Below are 23,251 nucleotides of genomic sequence, written 5' to 3'. Positions count from 1 at the left end.
CAACCACATAAGCAGCACAAGGCCAAAAAACACATGGGACATGAAATAGACAAATAACAGTAAATAAAGGCAAAAAAACACCCAATGCACAGGAACAGTAAAACAAAGACCCCTACAAAGTAAAAAGGGGGGAACAATAATGTACAGAGACAGACACAACAAGCACCCACACCAGAACGAAGAGAACAAAGTAAACAAACCCACACAGGGCAAACTAGATGGCCCACGCAGGAGCCAGGAAAGAATCACACCTACACACAAGCATACCAAAACATAATCACATCCAGAAAACCGTAAGTACAGAAATACAAAAAGAGAACACACAAACAAGCCCGGCCCAACCCAGACACAGGTGCAAAATAGTACATAACAATAACAGGCCTCCTAAACCACTGAAATATAGGTAAAAGTACAAACTACAGGAAACAACAAAAATCAAAAACAGAAAAACAGCGAAATACATAAACAGTGAAATACAAACAGAAATAACATAAAAAACAGGAATGTAGTATAAATAATTAAGCAATACACAAGGCCAAGAAAAGAAACACACGCACACAAGCAACAAACACAACCACACCGCCCGCCACCCCAACACAAAACACGGGGCGCGCAATGACACGCAAGAAAGAACACCAAACACCCACAACTGCACACAACCACACCACAAACACGTATAAAAGGCAAGTACAACAAAATAGGCCACGCATGGGCAAGTACAACACCCACACTCACAGACAAGGACACCCACCTGTGCACGCAGGCACTGGGGAAACATCACACACAACACAGACAGAAACCAAACACACTAATCACTCATACTTCTCCGGGTACGCCAGAGCTGGAAACCGTAAACAATAAGCTTCCCAAATAAGTTGGTCACCCTCAGGAATCGGACGTCCATGTAGCGCTATAGGCCAAGGCATCAAATTCGGCACATCCGAGACAAAACACCGCACCCGTAGAACCCAGACGGTAGATGGGCACCAGGGAACAGGACACATCAGGTCATTACAGTCATAAACTACAGTTGCCCCAGGGCAGACCACCTCGCCGGACGAGAGAACGAAAGGGAAGGGTTTCTCCATAGGAAGCTGGTCACAGGGCCGCACACCAGGAAGCACACCGGACTGCACGGCAGGCCGCACACCTGCCCGCCCACTAGGGCGTGCACTCTGGTCGACGCCAGGTACCGCACCGAGGTTCGCGGAGGGTGGCTCCGCAGGGGCCCCAGCACTCCCACCAACCGGAACAGGAGCAGAGTCCCCTCACCGCACATCCTTTGACAACACCACTACAAGGTCGCGATCACCAGGGGCAACCGCCCACTGAGGGCAGCCACCAGCAGGAGGCACAGAGTCCAACACAGAAGGCACCACCGGAGGCAATACAGCGTCGGCCACAGCATCATCGTCCATTGCATCACGCTCCTCTGCCCACGACCGGCGAGGCGACGCACCCCGAGCCGAGCGACGGCGCTTAAAAAGACGCCGCTGATCGTCGGAACTGTCACCCCCAGCAAGTGGTGCCCCAGAAGACCCAACGGTAGGCGGCCCCCAAAGCCGGGGCAGCACGATCACTCAGAACAGTAGCCTCAACAGCACGGGGCAAAAAGCCACTACCATGCCCGGAGACCGGCAACGGAGAAGGATCAGACACAGCAGGCGGGAGAGCACACTCCAGCACACGTGAGGTATTCAGCACGGATGACAGAGCCGGTGCAGGCAAAGAGCCGGTGCAGGCAAAGAGGCACTAGGGAGGGAGGAAACCACCGAAGGCGACGAGGTAGACGAGGCAGAGGCCGGGGGTAGGGCTCACCCACCACAACCCCGACAGCTTCGGGAAACAGATGGTCGCCGACAGGAGAAGCAGGCACCACCCCTACAGCAGCATCCAAGGCCCCCACGGAATCAACCGGCCGCGGATGCACCTCTGCAACCACCGAACGACGAAGATCCGAAGCAGGAGTCTCCAGGTCCACAGAGCTCACAGGAGGGGCAGACATACCAGGGCCAGACGGAACGTCCGCCGAAACCGCAGCAGGAACCACGCCAGTACCAGGACAGAGTGAGGATCCGCCGAGGAAACCCCCACACTCAGACAAGCAGGGAAAGTCACCCTCCAGAAAAACCGAAGGGGCCTCAGCACGAGGAGCGTCACTGCCGGCTGCCACGTGGCCCTCAGCATCACACCGGAAACAGGTCCTTGTCTGGCCCTGATAAAAGATCCGTAGAGGGAGCCCTCGATACAAAATCCTGGACGGAAAAGGGGTCGTGACTCGCATGATGAGCGCCCAAACGTACCCCTCGCAGCCGGCCCACACTCAGAGTGTTGAATCGGTGGTTCACCATCACACCATACCGCGTAAAGACCGACGTCAGCTCCTCCATGGGAAAAGTCACCGGCACACCGTGAACACTCACATATCTCAAGGACCCCCAGGGATCCGAAATCTCCACGGTCACAGCCAAATCAAGAAGAGTAAACGTGCGTGCATCCCAGCACGCCACAAACTCCCAGTAAAACAAAGTCGTGGCGAAGGACACTGCCACTCGGGTAGGCGAGAGCTTTTCCAACCCTAACAAATCAGGGACGTCCACACGGAGCGCATCCAACAGCACTACTTTCACAATGGGCCAGTCCACAGCACCAGAAAAATCCAAGCGCATCGTGTCAACCCGCCGAACGCGGGCATCACCACCAACAACCATACCGCCAGCCGTGTACACCGCACCGCAAACCCCACACGCCCCCTCTCAACACCAGGCAGGTCAGGCGAGCACGTCTTGACCCTCTGGCGACCAGCAAGCGAATCCTCAACCAGTATTCATATAGTAGTTACAGAGTTCAGCAGTCAGTCAATATGGGGACATTCTACAATATAATGTTCAAGGGAGTGCACGTTTTCTCTTTCACAAAGTTGACACATTGTGTACTCGACATATGGGTTTTAAAAAAGCAGATTGACAGACTCCCCATTAATGTGAGGCAATACAATACTGCGAGTGTACTGGGCAGATGCTAAGTTGCACACACTCATTAAATTAAAAAAAATGCATAGGCCTTTGCAGTGTGAGAATTGGGAAAGAGTGGATGTAACACTCGAATTCGACAAAAATATAACAATTTACTCTATAATAAAGAAATATCTGAATTACAAAAACCCCTGATTTACACCACTTGGGTGATACACAAGAGAAAGAATAACACACGAAAGATTACGTAAACACAAAGAGAATAAAATATGTGACTGAGAATAGTTACACTGAAGACAGCACATCCTGGGCAAGGAACGTCTGGCAGAACAGCTGACTTCATGACCACTCGTAATGTCATAATCCCAGAGCATCTGAAGAGAGACTGAAGATGACGGCTCGGGTCTGGTATACTTATACCGCTTTTGGTGACGTCACATCATTTGTCAAAGGTGGCCGGAACAGGTCATCGCAGAATAACAAGCAATCTTTAGCTTACAACTGCCAACCGGCGAACACACCTGTGATGGGATGACGGGAGGTAAGGGATATACGCTGGGAGTATTGTCTAAACAGGTGTCTGGCCTTTGATTGAGCTTCAGAACGGCTGATTTACGATTATTGTAGTTCTCGTTGCGTCGTAAGAAGGCTATCAACGACCTGGGTGAGAGTGAAGGGGCAGCTTACCCGGCAATGCAAGTGAATTATGTGACAATATATATATATATATATATATATATATATATATATATATATATATATATATATATATATATATATATATATATATATATATATATATATATATATATATATATATATATATATATATATATATAGTGAGGGTACCACCTTTGGTGCCAATGTGGGGACCCATAGCCTCGGAGAAGAAAATAAAAAGTATTCAGAGGAGACCTTGTGGTTTCTCACTGAACACTAATATTGTCTTCTCCTACCACCCCCATTCTTTTGTATGTACACATATATATTTCCTTTATTTGAACTTTGTTACAAAAGTTTTTCACAGATTAAGGACCAAATCAAGAAGAAAATACTCCCAACTATCAAACGTTGCCACAGAGCCAAAGTAGCGGAAGGAATATCCACTGCGATGTGGTACAAACAAGCCACAGGGTACTACTCTTTCAAGCCTAGCAAAAAGATATCCAAAGACATTGCAGTAGCCATTCATAGACTCAGACTTGGTTACTAGTGCTGCTGGGAGGTAATAAACCCTATAGTTAAAGAGTGTCATATCTGTGGAACAGATGCAGATGCGCCACTATTGCATTACTTCCTGGAATGTGAAGCAACTGGAATCCTGCGCAGCAAACTCAACATTCATCCAACGAGAGCAGCTGCAATAGATGCAAAATCCACAGCGACTATAATAGGTAGAAAAGCTGTTGAAGATTGGGACACACTGTGCATCTATATCCGCCACCCAGATAATGATAATAAAACAAGACTAAAACAAGTGAGTTAGAACAGAAGCAGAAATGAAAAGACATCTAAAACAATAACAACAATCAATGAAGACTAAGCCACCCTTTGGGTGGCTTAGTCTTCATAAATCAATCCTGTCTCCCTCCATAGCGACTACAATGATTAAAAAAGCAGTTGAAGAATGGGTCCTCTACTAGCCCATTCCCACTTGCCATGGAAATGGCTAGTGAATACTGAGCATCGATAACCACCACGAAGATAATGTTATAAAAACAAGACTAAAACCAGTGTAAAACCAGTCTGCACAACTGAGGTTCACTTTGTACTGGACACCCAGCTGTAGCCAAACTTCTCTTGATGATGTCATTCACTGTTTCATGTCTGGCACTCTTCCCTTGTGACTTATGCCAGATGAAACCAAGGCTGCCGTATTGGTCTGCCGACGCATAGCAGCAGATACACCAGTGTTCGATACATCAGTGTTCGAGGGGCAGCAAGGCGAAGGGCAACACCAATGTTTAGGTCCCGATGATTCATACGGGTGCCTAAAGCGGAATTAGCAATAGCCAACAGGAAGTTCCTGGCATGGGGAGCTTGAACAGCTAGGAGACGCACTTTATCCTTTCCAGAAGCTGCCTCCAACATTGATGTGGCAATGTTCTCCACTATTGGGCCATTTGACACGTTTACACGCGTTTGGAAAGGTTGGTCGAGGTTGAGAGTTGATAAGAATGTCCCATCCGCTAATTTTGGATCATAAATCCCAATGGAGTCTCTTGGGTATTCTGGCAGTGTCTCATTCACTAATTGACCTGTAATACTGGTGGAGGATAAGAATGCCGGCAATGCTAACTGTGTCACCTTGCGAATACCTATACCCCCGAGTCTAACGAGGACCGTTGCTTGGTTCCATTGGTCATCTTGCAAGGAGAGGTTTAACACTTGCCTGGTTGTTGACTTTAGGAGTTCGTCATATTTTGTTAATTTTGGGCTGTCGAAGGAGAGAGCACACCTTAGGAAATATGTAAGTGTGGGCAAAGCCAGGCACCTTTTGAGGAGGTACAAAGCATCGTCAGCATCCAAAGCCCCTATTCTTCCCTCCATCCTCCTTAGGTATCATATTACACGATTTTTAATTATTGTTTAATGTCAACAAAACATTTTTTACTAGTTGTTTATAAGAAGGACTGCAACTGTTCTATGTTTCAGTATCGCACCCTAAATAGAAAGGGAGTTATTGTTATTTTTTGTTTTTTTTCCAACGAATTTTACACATTTTCAATATATTTCACAAACCACAAGTTTCAAATGAAATCATTTTATGACACTCATCTAATACATTAGCATATAAAAGAGGATTTGTATTGAAAGGATTATCCAAAATATTTTTAGTTTTACTAATACAAGTAGTCAAAGTTCCCCCAAAATATATGCCAGTATTTCATGTTTGAAAATGAAGTATAAAATCAATAAATGAACCTAGAAAAAGTGCTTAATATAGTCTGTAGAGACGTAAACTCTACATATAAGATGTAAATTTCATTTAAATTGAAAAAAAAGAAAGCTGTGTAGTAATTTTAAGTTAATTGACAATAAATAAGGTCAAAGATTCTGCCTCCTGTGGTTGAAGTTGACTTCAACCAATTTCTTCCAAAATTTGCATCCTAACAGATATTATTATGTTCTGTAAGATATATAAGTTTCATGCAAATCGGCCGATAAAAAAATATGAAAAAAAATTGAGAGAAAAAAATCTCAATTTATTTTTTATATTTTTTTGGCATAAAACTAAATATTAAAATACTTTATGCTATGGTGATAGCTTAGAGTCATAGACATGATTTCAGTTGACACTTTTGTTTGATGTTAATTTTTGACCATTTTGGAAAATTTTCAACACATAATTCAATATTTTTTTCTCCCTTCCTATTTATGCTACGATGCTGAGACTTGGGCCAGTTGAACCACATTTTACATACTACTAGACAAAAAAGTTTGATTGAAATCAAACCAGTTTTCATTTATCGCATTTTTCAGTACTACGGCCCCTTAGGTCATTCAGCTTTTCTTCAAGGATTACCTCAATGGCACTCGAGCCCAGAGGTGCCCATAGCAGCACACTGTTGGCTGGAGCGATCACTGGGGCTCCTGGCAACACGGTTATTACTGCATCTATGATTTGTTGACTAGATGAGATGATTTCGCACTTTGATGGGTTTCAGGTGAGTCCTAACTCCTCATCCTTAGATTTCATCAGCTGTAAATCCCCTAGCAGAGACCCCCTGTGTCCCTGCCAGGATGCCATTGTCCAGGAACCAGATGTTGCGTTCGCTGGTCAACCTGCTTGTCACCACTTTAGCAGCCATGCAGTAAAGGAATGGGGAAAGTGGGTCTCCCTGCAGGACACCTTCTGCAGAAACAACTTCATGTTCCCCAAACAACAGCCTCGATTCTCTACTATATCCTGCTGAAACGAAGGGGAGTAGACCAGGAAAGCTTGTTCGAACTGCTTCCAGTACCAAATCCCATTTTACCTGGATGAAATATATATATAAGTAAATATGTGTGTGTGTGTGTGTGTGTGTGTGTGTGTGTAAATCACGAAAATTAACGCGTGATAAAAAATATGACAGTGTCAGACCACGGAAGAAGAATTGAAACAGGAATTTCCTTAAGTACTTTTGTATATTAATCCATCTTAAGAAGGAAGGAATGAATAATTCGTTCTGTAGATGTATTAATATACGAAAGTACTTAAGGAAATTCCTGTTTCAATTCTTCCTCCGTGGTCTGACACTGTCATATATATATATATATATATATATATATATATATATATATATATATATATATATATATATATATATATATATATATATATATATATATATATATATATATATATATATATATATATTAGTATATTTTGGTAGCAGTCTTTCCTGTAGACATATATTATTAAATATGACCGAAAAAGTAAGATTAATAATTCTAACACGAATTTTCTCAATCTTTCGTACATTACGCTTCACTGTTGGAGGTAAATCAAAAATCACTTCTCCAAAATTCATTTTTATTTCTAGTCTGACGCGACACGGGCGCGTTTCGTAAAACTTATTACATTTTCAAAGACTTCACAAATACACAACTGATTAGAACTTACGTTTCTCTGATTTTACATCTACATTTGAGTGAGGTGGGAGGGGTGATGTGGCATTAACACAAGACAGAACGAGAGAGGATATTAATAGGGTATTAAAAGTATCAACACAAGACAGAACAGAAACAATGGGTATTGAATAGAAGTGTTTGTAGAAAGCCTATTGGTCCATATTTCTTGATGCTTCTATATTGGAGCGGAGTCTTGAGGTGGGTAGAATATAGTTGTGCAATAATTGGCTGTTGATTGCTGGTGTTGACTTCTTGATGTGTAGTGCCTCGCAAACGTCAAGCCGCCTGCTATCGCTGTATCTATCGATGATTTCTGTGTTGTTTACTAGGATTTCTCTGGCGATGGTTTGGTTATGGGAAGAGATTATATGTTCCTTAATGGAGCCCTGTTGCTTATGCATTGTTAAACGCCTAGAAAGAGATGTTGTTGTCTTGCCTATATACTGGGTTTTTTGGAGCTTACAGTCCCCAAGTGGGCATTTGAAGGCATAGACGACGTTAGTCTCTTTTAAAGCGTTCTGTTTTGTGTCTGGAGAGTTTCTCATGAGTAGGCTGGCCGTTTTTCTGGTTTTATAGTAAATCGTCAGTTGTATCCTCTGATTTTTGTCTGTAGGGATAACGTTTCTATTAACAATATCTTTCAGGACCCTTTGCTCCGTTTTATGAGCTGTGGAAAAGAAGTTCCTGTAAAATAGTCTAATAGGGGGTATAGGTGTTGTGTTAGTTGTCTCTTCAGAGGTTGCATGGCTTTTCACTTTCCTTCTTATGATGTCTTCGATGAAACCATTGGAGAAGCCGTTATTGACTAGGACCTGCCTTACCCTACAGAGTTCTTCGTCGACTTGCTTCCATTCTGAGCTGTGGCTGAGAGCACGGTCGACGTATGCGTTAACAACACTCCTCTTGTACCTGTCAGGGCAGTCGCTGTTGGCATTTAGACACATTCCTATGTTTGTTTCCTTAGTGTAGACTGCAGTGTGGAAACCTCCGCCCTTTTCCATGACTGTTACATCTAGAAAAGGCAGCTTCCCATCCTTTTCCGTCTCGTAAGTGAAACGCAGCACGGAACTCTGCTCAAATGCCTCCTTCAGCTCCTGCAGATGTCTGACATCAGGTACCTGTGTAAAAATGTCGTCAACATACCTGCAGTATATGGCCGGTTTCAAGTTCATGTCGACTAAGACTTTTTGCTCGATGGTACCCATGTAGAAGTTTGCAAACAGGACACCTAGGGGAGAACCCATGGCGACCCCATCTACTTGCTTATACATGTGCCCATCCGGGCTCAAGAAGGGTGCCTCTTTAGTACAAGCTTGGAGTAGTTTCCTCAGAATACTTTCTGGAATGTCAAGAGGAGTACAGGCTGGATCACGAAAGTAGAGTTGGAAATTCTGTTGGACGACATATTCGACCTCGAGACACAAAAGAAGGTCACTACCAAAGATACCTTACAAGCAGAACTTATTGCAGAAGGAGGAAAGAATCGAGGCAACTACAGAAGCACCATACTGTCCCCCGAGCTTAAAGCGGCAGCTAAAAGCCTTCGTGAGAACAAGGAGATAGTTGTCAGGAGAGGTGACAAGTCGCCAATATATGTCATTCTTAAAAAAGACGAATATCTGGCGAAAATGAACATCATACTCTCTGACCAAACTAAGTTCCAAAGGGTAACGAAGGACACTACAGCCGAATTAAAAGCAAAGGTCAACAAACTGATCGAAACTGTGAACGCCAAGAAATCCGGACTCCACCTGCCAAAGATCATTGGGGAATATAAACCTGGATATGCGTATGGAAATGTCAAGACGCACAAGCCTGGAAACCCACTTCGGCCAATCATTAGCCAGATACCCACACCCACGTACAGACTGGCGAAGCGACTCAACGGCCTGCTGACTCCTTATGTTCCTTGCGCCTTCAGCCTGAAGTCTCCAAAGGAATTTGTGGACTTACTGCGGGGCACACGGGCCACAGGGATAAGAGCCTCGTTGGACGTAGAATCGCTGTTTACCAACGTACCTGTGGACGAGACAATCGGAATGATAGCCGACAGAGTGTATCGTGATCCAGCCTGTACTCCTCTTGACATGCCAGAAAGTATTCTGAGGAAACTACTCCAAGCTTGTACTAAAGAGGCACCCTTCTTGAGCCCGGATGGGCACATGTATAAGCAAGTAGATGGGGTCGCCATGGGTTCTCCCCTAGGTGTCCTGTTTGCAAACTTCTACATGGGTACCATCGAGCAAAAAGTCTTAGTCGACATGAACTTGAAACCGGCCATATACTGCAGGTATGTTGACGACATTTTTACACAGGTACCTGATGTCAGACATCTGCAGGAGCTGAAGGAGGCATTTGAGCAGAGTTCCGTGCTGCGTTTCACTTACGAGACGGAAAAGGATGGGAAGCTGCCTTTTCTAGATGTAACAGTCATGGAAAAGGGCGGAGGTTTCCACACTGCAGTCTACACTAAGGAAACAAACATAGGAATGTGCCTAAATGCCAACAGCGACTGCCCTGACAGGTACAAGAGGAGTGTTGTTAACGCATACGTCGACCGTGCTCTCAGCCACAGCTCAGAATGGAAGCAAGTCGACGAAGAACTCTGTAGGGTAAGGCAGGTCCTAGTCAATAACGGCTTCTCCAATGGTTTCATCGAAGACATCATAAGAAGGAAAGTGAAAAGCCATGCAACCTCTGAAGAGACAACTAACACAACACCTATACCCCCTATTAGACTATTTTACAGGAACTTCTTTTCCACAGCTCATAAAACGGAGGAAAGGGTCCTGAAAGATATTGTTAATAGAAACGTTATCCCTACAGACAAAAATCAGAGGATACAACTGACGATTTACTATAAAACCAGAAAAACGGCCAGCCTACTCATGAGAAACTCTCCAGACACAAAACAGAACGCTTTAAAAGAGACTAACGTCGTCTATGCCTTCAAATGCCCACTTGGGGACTGTAAGCTCCAAAAAACCCAGTATATAGGCAAGACAACAACATCTCTTTCTAGGCGTTTAACAATGCATAAGCAACAGGGCTCCATTAAGGAACATATAATCTCTTCCCATAACCAAACCATCGCCAGAGAAATCCTAGTAAACAACACAGAAATCATCGATAGATACAGCGATAGCAGGCGGCTTGACGTTTGCGAGGCACTACACATCAAGAAGTCAACACCAGCAATCAACAGCCAATTATTGCACAACTATATTCTACCCACCTCAAGACTCCGCTCCAATATAGAAGCATCAAGAAATATGGACCAATAGGCTTTCTACAAACACTTCTATTCAATACCCATTGTTTCTGTTCTGTCTTGTGTTGATACTTTTAATACCCTATTAATATCCTCTCTCGTTCTGTCTTGTGTTAATGCCACATCACCCCTCCCACCTCACTCAAATGTAGATATAAAATCAGAGAAACGTAAGTTCTAATCAGTTGTGTATTTGTGAAGTCTTTGAAAATGTAATAAGTTTTACGAAACGCGCCCGTGTCGCGTCAGACTAGAAATAAAAATGAATTTTGGAGAAGTGATTTTTGATTTACCTCCAACAGTGAAGCGTAATGTACGAAAGATTGAGAAAATTCGTGTTAGAATTATTAATCTTACTTTTTCGGTCATATTTAATAATATATATATATATATATATATATATATATATATATATATATATATATATATATATATATATATATATATATATATATATATATATATATATATATATATATATATATATATATATATATATATTATTAAAAATGACCGAAAAAGTAAGATTAATAATTCTAACACGAGTTTTCTCAATATTTCTTATGTTTCTTTTCACTGTCCCTTACCTTGAGGTGCTTCTGGGGCTTAGCATCCCCGCGGCCCGGTCGTCGACCAGGCCTCCTCAGTGCTGGACTGATCAATCAGGCTGTTGGAAGCGGCTGCTCGCAGCCTGACGTATGAGTCACAGCATGGTTGATCAGGTATCCTTTGGAGGTGCTTATCCAGTTCCAAAGGTCGATTTTCAATTACCTGTCGAAAGTAATTGAAAAATCAATTCTCTAAAATTCATTTTTATTTCTAGTCTGATGCTACGCTTGAACGCGTTTCGTAATAACTTATTACATTTTCCAAGATATTAGTTTACACACACACAACTATAACCTGCAAACACTAAGCAGAGTTCTTGTATGCTATAATTTTAAACAGCTTTCATCTTATATACCTGCATTTGGGTTAGGTGATATGTTACAACAGTTTTGCATGAGGTGAACAAAACTTTCAACACAAGACAGAACACGAAACAATGGGTATATATTGGGTAAATTAAAGGGAAGAATGGAAGTAACTGCAAAGGGCCTATTGGCCCATATTTCTTGATGCTTCTATATTGGAGCGGAGTCTTGAAGTGGGTAGAATATAGTTGTGCATTAATTGGCTGTTGATTGCTGGTGTTGACTTCTTGATGTGTAGTGCCTCGCACATGTCAGCTGCCTGCTATCGCTGTATCTATCGATGATTTCTGTGTTGTTTGTTAAGATTTCTCTGGTGATGGTCTGGTTGTGGGAAGAGATTATATGTTCCTTAATGGAGCCCTGTTGCTTATGCATCGTTAATTGCCTGGAAAGAGATGTTGTTGTTTTGCCTATATACTGAGTTCTTTGAGGCTTACAGTCCCCAAGTGGGCATTTGAAGGCATAGACGACGTTGGTATCTTTTAAAGCGTTCTGCTTTGTGTCTGGAGAGTTTCTCATGAGTAGGTTGGCAGTGTTTTTTGTTTTATAGTAAATCGTCAATCGTATCTTCTGATTTTTGTCTGTAGGGATAACGTTCCTATCAACAATATCTTTCAGGACCCTTTCCTCCGTTTTATGAGCTGTGGAAAAGAAGTTCCTGTAAAATAGTCTAATAGGGGGTAAAGGTGTTGTGTTAGTTGTCTCTTCAGAGGTTGCATGGCGTTTCACCTTCCTTCTTATGATGTCTTCAACGAAACCATTGGAGAAGAGATTGTTGACTAGGACCTGCCTTACCCTACAGAGTTCTTCATCGACTTGCTTCCATCCTGAGCTGTTGCTGAGAGCACAGTCGAAATAAGCGTTTACAACACTCCTCTTGTACCTGTCTGGGCAGTCACTGTTGGCATTGAGGCACATTCCTATGTTTGTTTCCTTAGTGTAGACTACAGTGTGGAAACCTCCGCTCCTTTCCATGACTGTTACATCTAGAAAGGGCAGCTTCCCATCCTTTTCCATCTCGTAAGTGAAACGCAACACAGAATTCCGCTCAAATGCCTCTTTCAGCTCTTGCAGATGTTTGACATCAGGTACCTGCGTGAAAATGTCGTCAACATACCTGCAGTATATGGCCGGTTTCAAGTTCATGTCGACTAAGACCTTCTGTTCGATGGTACCCATGTAGAAGTTCGCAAACAGGACACCTAGGGGAGAACCCATGGCGACCCCATCTACTTGCTTATACATGTGCCCATCTGGGCTCAAGAAGGGTGCCTCTTTAGTACAAGCTTGGAGGAGTTTCCTTAGAATGTTTTCTGGTATGTCAAGAGGAGTACAAGCCGGATCACGATACACTCTGTTCGCTATCTTCCCGATTGTTTCATCCACAGGTACGTTGGTAAACAGTGATTCTACGTCCAACGAGGCTCTTATCCCTGCGGCCTGTGTTCCCCGCAGTAAGTCAACAAATTCCTTTGGAGACTTCAGGCTGAAGGCGCAAGGGACATAAGGGGTCAGCAAGCAGTTGAGTCGCTTTGCCAGTCTGTACGTAGGTGTGGGTATCTGGCTGATGATTGGCCGAAGTGGGTTTCCAGGCTTCTGTGTCTTGACATTTCCATACGCATACCCTGGTTTGATTCCCCAATAATCTTTGGCAGGTGGAGTCCGGATGAAAAGAAACATAAGAAATATTGAGAAAATTCGTGTTAGAATTATTAATCTTACTTTTTCGGTCATATTTAATAATATATGTTTACAAGAAAGACTGCTACCAAAATATACTAATATATATATATATATATATATATATATATATATATATATATATATATATATATATATATATATATATATATATATATATATATATATATATATATATATATATATATATATATATATATATATATATATATATATATATATATATATATATATATATTAGTATATTTTGGTAGCAGTCTTTCCTGTAGACATATATTATTAAATATGACCGAAAAAGTAAGATTAATAATTCTAACACGAATTTTCTCTATCTTTCTTATGTTTCTTTTCACTGTTGATGGTAATTGAAAAATCAATTCTCCAAAATTAATTTTTATTTCTAGTCTGACGCGACACTTGAGCGAGTTTCGTAAAACTTATTACATTTTCAAAGACTTTAGTTTACACACACACAACTGAACTATAACTGAATAGAGCTTAAACATCTTCGATTTTTTTTATACCTGCTTTTGGGTGAGGTGATATGTTACAACAGTTTTGCATGAGGTGAAAACAAACTTTCAACACAAGACAGAACACAAAACAATGGGCATTGAAGGTAAGAATGGAAGTAATTGCAGAGGGCCTATTGGCCCACATTTCTTGATGCTTCTATATTGGAGCGGAGTCTTGAAGTGGGTAGAATATAGTTGAGCATTAATTGACTGTTGATAGCTGGTGTTGACTTCTTGATGTGAAGTGCCTCGTAGATGTCAAGCCGCCTGCTACCGCTGTATCTATCGATGATTTCTGTGTTGTTTGCTAAGATTTCTCTTGTGATGGTTTGGTTGTGGGAAGAGATTATATGTTCCTTAATGGAGCCCTGTTGCTTATGCATCGTTAAACGTCTGGAAAGAGGTGTTGTTGTCTTGCCTATATACTGAGTTTTTTGAGGCTTACAGTCCCCAAGAAGGCATTTGAAGGCATAGACGACGTTGGTCTCTTTTAAGGCGTTCTGCTTTGTGTCTGGAGAGTTTCTCATGAGTAGGCTTGCCGTTTTTTTGGTTTTATAGTAAATCGTCAGTTGTATCTTCTGATTTTTGTCTGTAGGGATAACGTTTCTATTAACAATATCTTTCAGGACCCTTTCCTCCGTTTTATGAGCTGTGGAAAAGAAGTTCCTGTAAAATAGTCTAATAGGGGTATAGGTGTTGTGTTAGTTGTCTCTTCAGAGGTTGCATGGCGTTTCACTTTCCTTCTTATGATGTCTTCAACGAAACCATTGGAGAAGCCGTTGTTGACTAGGACCTGCCTTACCCTACAGAGTTCTTCGTCGACTTGCTTCCATCCTGAGCTGTGGCTGAGAGCACGGTCGACATAAGCGTTAACAACACTCCTCTTGTACCTGTCTGGGCAGTCACTGTTGGCATTTAGGCACATTCCTATGTTCGTTTCCTTAGTGTAGACTGCAGTGTGGAAACCTCTGTTCCTTTCCATGACTGTTACATGTAGAAAGGGCAGCTTCCCATCCTTCTCCATCTCGTAAGTGAAACGCAACACAGAATTCTGCTCAAATGCCTCCTTCAGCTCCTGCAGATGTCTGACATCAGGTACCTGTGTAAAAACAATGTCAAGACACATAAGCCTGGAAACCCACTTCGGCCAATCATTAGCCAGATACCCACACCCATGTACAGACTGGCGAAACGACTAAACGGCATGCTGACTCCTTATGTCCCTTGCACCTTCAGCCTGAAGTCTCCAAAGGAATTTGTTGACTTACTGTGGGGAACACGGGCCACAGGGATAAGAGCCTCGTTGGACGTAGAATCACTGTTTACCAACGTACCTGTGGATGAAACAATAGGGATGATAGCGGACAGAGTGTATCGTGATCTGGCCTGTACTCCTCTTGACATACCAGAAAACATTCTAAGGAAACTACTCCAAGTTTGTACTAAAGAGGCACCCTTCCTGAGCCCGGATGGGCACATGTATAAGCAAGTAGATGGGGTCGCCATGGGTTCTCCCCTAGGTGTCCTGTTTACGAACTTCTACATGGGTACCATCGAGCAAAAAGTCTTAGTCGACATGAACTTGAAACCGGCCATATACTGCAGGTATCTTGACGACATTTTTACACAGGTACCTGATGTCAGACATCTGCAGGAGCTGTAGGAGGCATTTGAGATGCCTCCTTCAGGTAGAATCTACCTGAAGGAGGTAGAATCTACCCACTTCAAGACTCCGCTCCAATATAGAAGCTTCAAGAAATATGGGCCAATAAGCCCTCTGCAATTACTTCCATTCTCACCTTCAATAACCATTATTTCGTGTTCTGTCTTGTGTTGAAAGTTTGTTTTCACCTCATCCAAAACTGTTGTAACATATCACCTCACCCAAATGCAGGTATAAAAAATCGAAGATGTTTAAGCTCTATTCAGTTATAGTTGTGTGTGTGTAAACTAAAGTCTTTGAAAATGTAATAAGTTTTATGAAACGCGCTGAAGTGTCGCATCAGACTAGAAATAAAAATGAATTTTGGAGAATTGATTTTTCAATTACCATGAACACTGAAAAGAAATATAAGAAAGATCGAGAAAGTTTGTGTTAGAATTATTAATCTTACTTTTTCGGTCATATTTAATATATATATATATATATATATATATATATATATATATATATATATATATATATATATATATATATATATATATATATATATATATATATATATATATATATATATATATATATATATATATATATATATATATATATAACTGAAAACTCACACCCCAGAAGTGAATTGCATATTGTCCTGGGATTAAGCCACCCTCTTGGGTGGCTTAATCTTCATCAATCGAGAGCAGTTCGTCCTAACCAGACGTTATATGATATCCTGAACAGTTGATAAATAAAAGTAATTGCGGAACTCCAGTTATCTAATATTATCTTATCATATCATTATGAGGGAGTTGCATATTGTCCTGGGGACCATTCAGGCTTGTTCGCATATATATATATATATATATATATATATCCCTGTGGCCCGTGTTCCCCACAGTAAGTCAACAAATATATATATATATATATATATATATATATATATATATATATATATATATATATATATATATATATATATATATATATATATATATATATATATATATATATATATATATATATATGTATATATATATATATATATATATATATATATATATTAGTATATTTTGGTAGCAGTCTTTCCTGTAGACATATATTATTAAATATGACCGAAAAAGTAAGATTAATAATTCTAACACGAATTTTCTCGATCTTTCTTATGTTTCTTTTCACTGTTGATGGTAATTGAAAAATCAGTTCTCCAAAATTCATTTTTATTCATGGGCACCTACTTGTACTTAGTTTTCTATTCATTCAACATGTCTTATTCTTTGTGGAGTGATGTCTAACCTAAACAAAATGCCATTTACTTTGAACCTCGTTGCTTATGTTACATGCGTCTGAAAAGTTTCACTCTCTGGCTTCATCTAGTTTAGTGCTCCATGTATCTTCATTGCCAAGTAAATATATGTTTCTCATTCAATTCATAGGTTGTTGAAATTAATCATGACTATGATATCTCATTCAAATACTGTAGAGACATCCGCCACTTGATATGTGCTTGTAGTTGCCTTGTATCCTCTTATTCCTATATATGTAGGTATTTATGAGTTGCATGTTGGTGAGGATATGAAATAGGTTAGTCCTAAACATTACATGTAATACTCAAATTGAGTGTATTTGTTTTAACAAATACTTTAGTTATTTCATTTATGCACTCACTATCCAATGGCAGTACATGTGCTTATAATTTAAAATGTGCTTGCACACCTTGTATATGTGATTGGTGGCTAACCAATCTCCCACTTGCAACCATGTCTACCGACAGGTGGTAATTTGGCAATTGAGGAGAAGGTGAACATCAGTGAAGCGGAGGCGCGTCACAGGGCAGGAGTGATGCAGGGCGGGTTCTCCTCGCCCCAGCACTGTGTAGCCAGATGGTCCCTCGCTGTAATTGTGCCATACAGGAATAGGGAAACCCAGGTTTGTATTCACTGATTTGTTTTGTGGTTCTCAGTTTTCTGTTATCATTGTTGCTCTTCTTTAAAGCTTTTAATGACCCAACTACCTATTAATATGACATAAATTTTCTTTAGTCCCAAGATGACGCCTGTTATGACCTTTCTTTGCCAATAATTCGGGTTCTTTTCGGCTCTCTTTTTATAAGGCGTCAGTGCCTCTTTCTTCACAGATCCAACCCCAAGTGAGGGTGAAGTTATCAAGAACTGAGCAGTTTTTCACTATTATTATTTTCTACCACAGACGTGGCCACGCATTAACAATGCTAACCGCAATATATATACATTTTCCTCTGTGACAACCAAACGGGGGTTAAACAACACTAGACAAAAACCAAACCTAACCGAACCTAACCTATGCCTATATATGCACAATATGATAATATATTATAATATAAATTTATATTTGAGAAAATTCCTGTTTTGAATGAACAACATGTAAAAATTTATCAATGCGTGTTTGGGGTCGACCGCTGGATGAAATGGACTTGAGTCGAGGACGGGTTGCACAGTTTACATATGGTCAGGTCAACATCAGAAACGTGGTAAAAACTCCCAGTTATTTCCTATTTAACTATTTGAGTTTTGGAGGAACCGCTCCTGTGACAGGTAAGTCCACTACGGGCTTATTATAGCCCGTGTTGTATGAAACTTTTTGTTCCGAATAGCTAAATCTAAAATAACAAACAATTGCTTAATAGCTCATCAAATTGTTTAAGAAAATAATGCGCAGACTAATTTAATTCTTCTTTAGTGTGCCAAAAAATATTTACAATTTTCTTTGATTTCTGAGAAAGAAAATTTAAAAGATGAGGAACACTTCAATCAAAGTATTAGGAATGTTCAAGACAAAAATCAGAATTTAATTAATATGAAACTCTGCAGATCTAAGAAAGTTGTATGAGTATTTCTTCAAGATAGAGTGGGCACCTTTGACAAGCCACCGACTTCCTGTCCCCGTTGAGGCCACTAGAGAAATAATAATTCACTGCGTCTGGGGACAGGAATCCAGAGTGTATGCATCCACGTTTGGCTTTTATCGAGGCCAAACTTTAATCTTAATTTTCCCCAGAAAACGACACACCAAATCGTTTAACAACCAGGCACCCATTCACTGCTGGATGAACATAGACTACAGTTAATGACTGCCGCCCAGTCAAACCTACCGGCCAAGATACGAACCCAGGCCAAAAAGCGCTCATGAAGCGCTAGACGAGTGCCTTACCACTGCGCCACAAGGACTGTACCTGGCAAGTGTGACTGCACTGTTTCTCTCTTACTAGCAAGACGTATCACGTGAAAGGTGCCAGTTGGTTATGCTCAGGCTTGGTCAGGAGGGGGGGGGGTCATGCCAGGTGGTTATGCTCAGGCTTGGTCAGGAGGGGGGGGGGTCATGCCAGGTGGTTATGCTCAGGCTTGGTCAAGAGGGGGGGGGTCATGCCAGGTGGTTATGCTCAGGCTTGGTCAGGAGGGGGGGGGAGTCAATGAATGGTCACAGAGGGCCAACTTTCATAAAAAAATGCTACCAATTACCTTTTATTCAATCAATATAATTTGTCATTCTTTTCTGTAAGTATATAACTTACACTACATGTGCACATGTATACACATGTACATGTGTATACATGTACATGTGTATAGAAATGCATAAATCATAGGCATTTATCACCGAGTAATACCTAGTGAACAGTTAAAAATGGGGCCTACATATTCCATCTGGTCTGGGCCTATTACCAGCTTTGCTCAGTCCGACATTTACGCTGACACTGTTAATGGTGACACTGTCTGTCAGTGGCAAGGAGTCAGCGGGGCGGGGCATTTGATTTGGGATAAGATTGACTTGTCACCAGTCTCCGTGGTGTAGTGGTAAGACACTCGCCTGGCGTTCCGCGAGCGCTTTGTCATGGCTTCGTATCCTGGCCGAGGAGGATTTACTGGGCGCAAATCCTTAACTGTAGCCTCTGTTTAACTCAACAGTAAAATGTGTACTGTACTGTAAACCGCGAAGAATCGTTGTAACAACGATTCTTCGCGGCAGGGGATCGTATTCCAGGGACCTGCCCGAAACGCTACGCGTACTAGTGGCTGTACAAGAATGTAACAACTCTTGTATATATCTAAAAAAAAAAAAAAAAAAAGATTCAGCCAAAAATGAACTTGCTGATGGAAGATGAACCCAGCTGAACCTGGCAGTCCTAATGCCACTGGGAAAGCTCTCATCGCGGGCAATGAAACAGTTACTGGTAAATTAGTCAATGATGAACTAGGCAAAACGTTGAATAGAATGTTTGGGGTCAGTGTTTCATTGATAGAGCTGACACATCAGTATAGATACTAACATCTGATGCAGACCGACATAATCTGGCAGCAGAAACAGCATCACTGATGCTAGCAGCAACACTGATGACAGCAGCAACACTGATGCTGGCAGCAACACTGATGCTGGCAGCAACACTGATGCTGGCAGCAACACTGATGTCAGCAGCAACACTGATGTCAGCAGCAACACTGATACTAGCAAAAATACTGATGTCAGCAGCAACACTGATATCAGCCGCAACACTGATGCTAGCAGCAACACTGATATCAGCAGCAACACTGATGCTAGCAGCAACACTGATGCTGGCAGCAACACTGATGCTGGCAGCAACACTGATGCTGGCAGCAACACTGATGCTGGCAGCAACACTGATGCTGGCAGCAACACTGATGCTGGCTGCAACACTGATGCTGGCAGCAACACTGATGCTGGCAGCAACACTGATGCTGGCAGCAACACTGATGCTGGCAGCAACACTGATGTCAGCAGCAACACTGATGTCAGCAGCAACACTGATGTCAGCAGCAACACTGATGTCAGCAGCAACACTGATGTCAGCAGCAACACTGATGTCAGCAGCAACACTGATGTCAGCAGCAACACTGATGTCAGCAGCAACACTGATGTCAGCAGCAACACTGATGCTAGCAAAAATACTGATGTCAGCAGCAACACTGATGTCAGCAGCAACACTGATGTCAGCAGCAACACTGATGCTAGCAAAAATACTGATGTCAGCAGCAACACTGATATCAGCAGCAACACTGATGCTAGCAGCAACACTGATGCTGGCAGCAACACTGAAGTCAGCAACAACACTGATGCTGGCAGCAACACTGAAGTCAGCAACAACACTGATGCTGGCAGCAACACTGATGTCAGCAGCAACACTGATGCTAGCAGCAACACTGACATCAGCAGCAACACTGATGCTAGCAGCAACACTGATATCAGCAGCAACACTGATGCTAGCAGCAACACTGATATCAGCAGCAACACTGATGCCAGCAGCAACACTGATGCTAGCAGCAACACTGATGTCAGCAGAAACACTGATGTCAGCAGCAACACTGATGTCAGCAGCAACACTGATGCTAGCAAAAATACTGATGTCAGCAGCAACACTGATATCAGCAGCAACACTGATGCTAGCAGCAACACTGATGCTGGCAGCAACACTGATGCTGGCAGCAGCAACACTGATGCTGGCAGCAACACTGATGCTGGCAGCAACACTGAAGTCAGCAACAACACTGATGCTGGCAGCAACACTGAAGTCAGCAACAACACTGATGCTGGCAGCAACACTGATGTCAGCAGCAACACTGATGCTGGCAGCAACACTGATGCTGGCAGCAACAACACTTATGCTGGCAGCAACAACACTGATGCTGGCAGCAACACTGATGCTGGCAGCAACAACACTGATGCTGGCAGCAACAACACTGATGCTGGCAGCAACACTGATGTCAGCAGCAACACTGATGCTGGCAGCAACACTGATGCTGGCAGCAACACTGATGCTGGCAGTAACACTGATGCTGGCAGCAACACTGATGTCAGCAGCAACACTGATGCTGGCAGCAACAACACTGATGCTGGCAGCAACAACACTGATGCTGGCAGCAACACTGATGTCAGCAGCAACACTAATGCTGGCAGCAACACTGATGCTGGCAGCAACACTGATGTCAGCAGCAACACTGATGCTGGCAGCAACAACACTGATGTCAGCAGCAACACTGATGCTGGCAGCAACACTGAAGTCAGCAACAACACTGATGCTGGCAGCAACACTGATGCTGGCAGCAACACTGATGCTGGCAGCAACACTGATGCTGGCAGAAACACTGATGCTAGCAGCAATACTGGTGTCACCAGCAACACTGTTGTCACCAGCAACACTGTTGTCAGCAGCAACACTGTTGTCAGCAGCAACACTGTTGTCAGCAGCAACACTGTTGTCAGCAGCAACACTGATGTCAGCAGCAACACCGAAGCTGGAAGCATCACTAATGTCAGAAGCAACACCGAAGCTGGAAGCATCACTGATGCTGACAGCAACACTGATGCTGGCAGCAACACTGATGCTGGCAGTAACACTGATGTCAGCAGCATCACTGATGCTGGCAGCCACACAGATGTCCGCAGCAACACTGATGACAGCAGCAACACTGATGTCAGCAGCAACATTGATGACAGCAGCAACACTGATGTCAACAGCAACATTGATGTCAGCAGCAACACTGATTCTGGCAGATTTATTGATGTCAGCAGCAACACTGATGATGGCTGCAACATTGACGTCAGCAGCAACACTGATGCGAGCAACAATACTGATGTCAGCAGCAATACTGATATCAGCAGCAATACTGATCTCAGCAGCAACACTGATGTCAGCAGCAACACTTATGTCAGCAGCAACACTGATGTCAGCAGCAACACTGATGTCAGCAGCAACACTGATGTCAGCAGCAACACTGATGTCAGCAGCAATACTGATCTCAGCAACAACACTGATGTCAGCAACAACATTGATACTAGCAGACAACACTAATGCTAGCAGTATCAGTGTTGTTAGCAGCAGCAGCATCTGGGTTGTTATTCTCATTAACATCTAGCCAATAGATGTTTGGTGAGTGCATGGTTGAGACTAAAGGTCTAAATCTAAGACTATAAGTGCTGGCATATGTTTTTGAATCCAAGCCCCAATACAAATAACTACAATGTGGGACAATTTGGGACATTTGGGGCTTGACTCTATTTATTTAAATATTAATGTAATGAAATTCTATTACGAAGGACCACCCGCTTTTATAGTAAAGAGGGAAACTAATAAAATATGATCATTAGAAAATTCCTAGATGAACCAGTAACTATGGATAAATACTAGAGAATATGATCACTTATATAAATTAATGGGCTGTATAATTTAACTGAATCAAAGCCTCAAACACCTACATTGGGGGGTTATTACTGGAACTTCATATATGTCCAGGAACTACTGTGGTTCGTGCACCAGTCCATTATGCAATAATCTAATCCTATGACCAATTATTGAATCATTATATTTATCACCAATAAGAACATAGATTATAACATGAGAAATTAATAATTATAATAAACACATGTCAATCCAAAGAAACAGTGCTCTGCATGAATAATACTACAGATAATGGAATTTAAGGAATACGGAAAGGGTCTTAGCTTGAAGGCGATTTCCAAGAAGTCGGTTACGACTCATCCTCGGAATCTCCTGG

The 23,251-nt window shown here is 42.2% G+C and overlaps 2 protein-coding genes across 2 annotated transcripts; one reads left to right on the top strand and one right to left on the bottom strand.

Annotated features, from left to right (window-relative positions):
- Positions 1-218: 218 nt before the first annotated feature.
- LOC138365868 (activating signal cointegrator 1 complex subunit 2 homolog) lies at positions 219-2,277 on the top strand. Its single transcript, XM_069326493.1, has 2 exons — positions 219-293; positions 1,714-2,277. The coding sequence occupies exons 1-2, from the start codon at positions 219-221 to the stop codon at positions 2,275-2,277; spliced, it is 639 nt and encodes a 212-aa protein (XP_069182594.1).
- A 16,062-nt stretch (positions 2,278-18,339) lies between these two features.
- On the bottom strand, positions 18,340-22,608 carry LOC138365867 (streptococcal hemagglutinin-like). Its single transcript, XM_069326484.1, has 2 exons — positions 21,769-22,608; positions 18,340-18,345 (listed from the first exon to the last, which is right to left on the bottom strand). The coding sequence occupies exons 1-2, from the start codon at positions 22,606-22,608 to the stop codon at positions 18,340-18,342; spliced, it is 846 nt and encodes a 281-aa protein (XP_069182585.1).
- Between the last annotated feature and the right edge of the window lie 643 nt (positions 22,609-23,251).

This window comes from Procambarus clarkii, chromosome 2 (genome assembly GCF_040958095.1).
Source record: "Procambarus clarkii isolate CNS0578487 chromosome 2, FALCON_Pclarkii_2.0, whole genome shotgun sequence".
Lineage (NCBI taxonomy): Eukaryota > Metazoa > Arthropoda > Malacostraca > Decapoda > Cambaridae > Procambarus > Procambarus clarkii.
The sequence above is the reverse complement of the archived record's forward strand: the minus strand, read 5'-3'. Positions and strand labels throughout refer to the sequence as shown.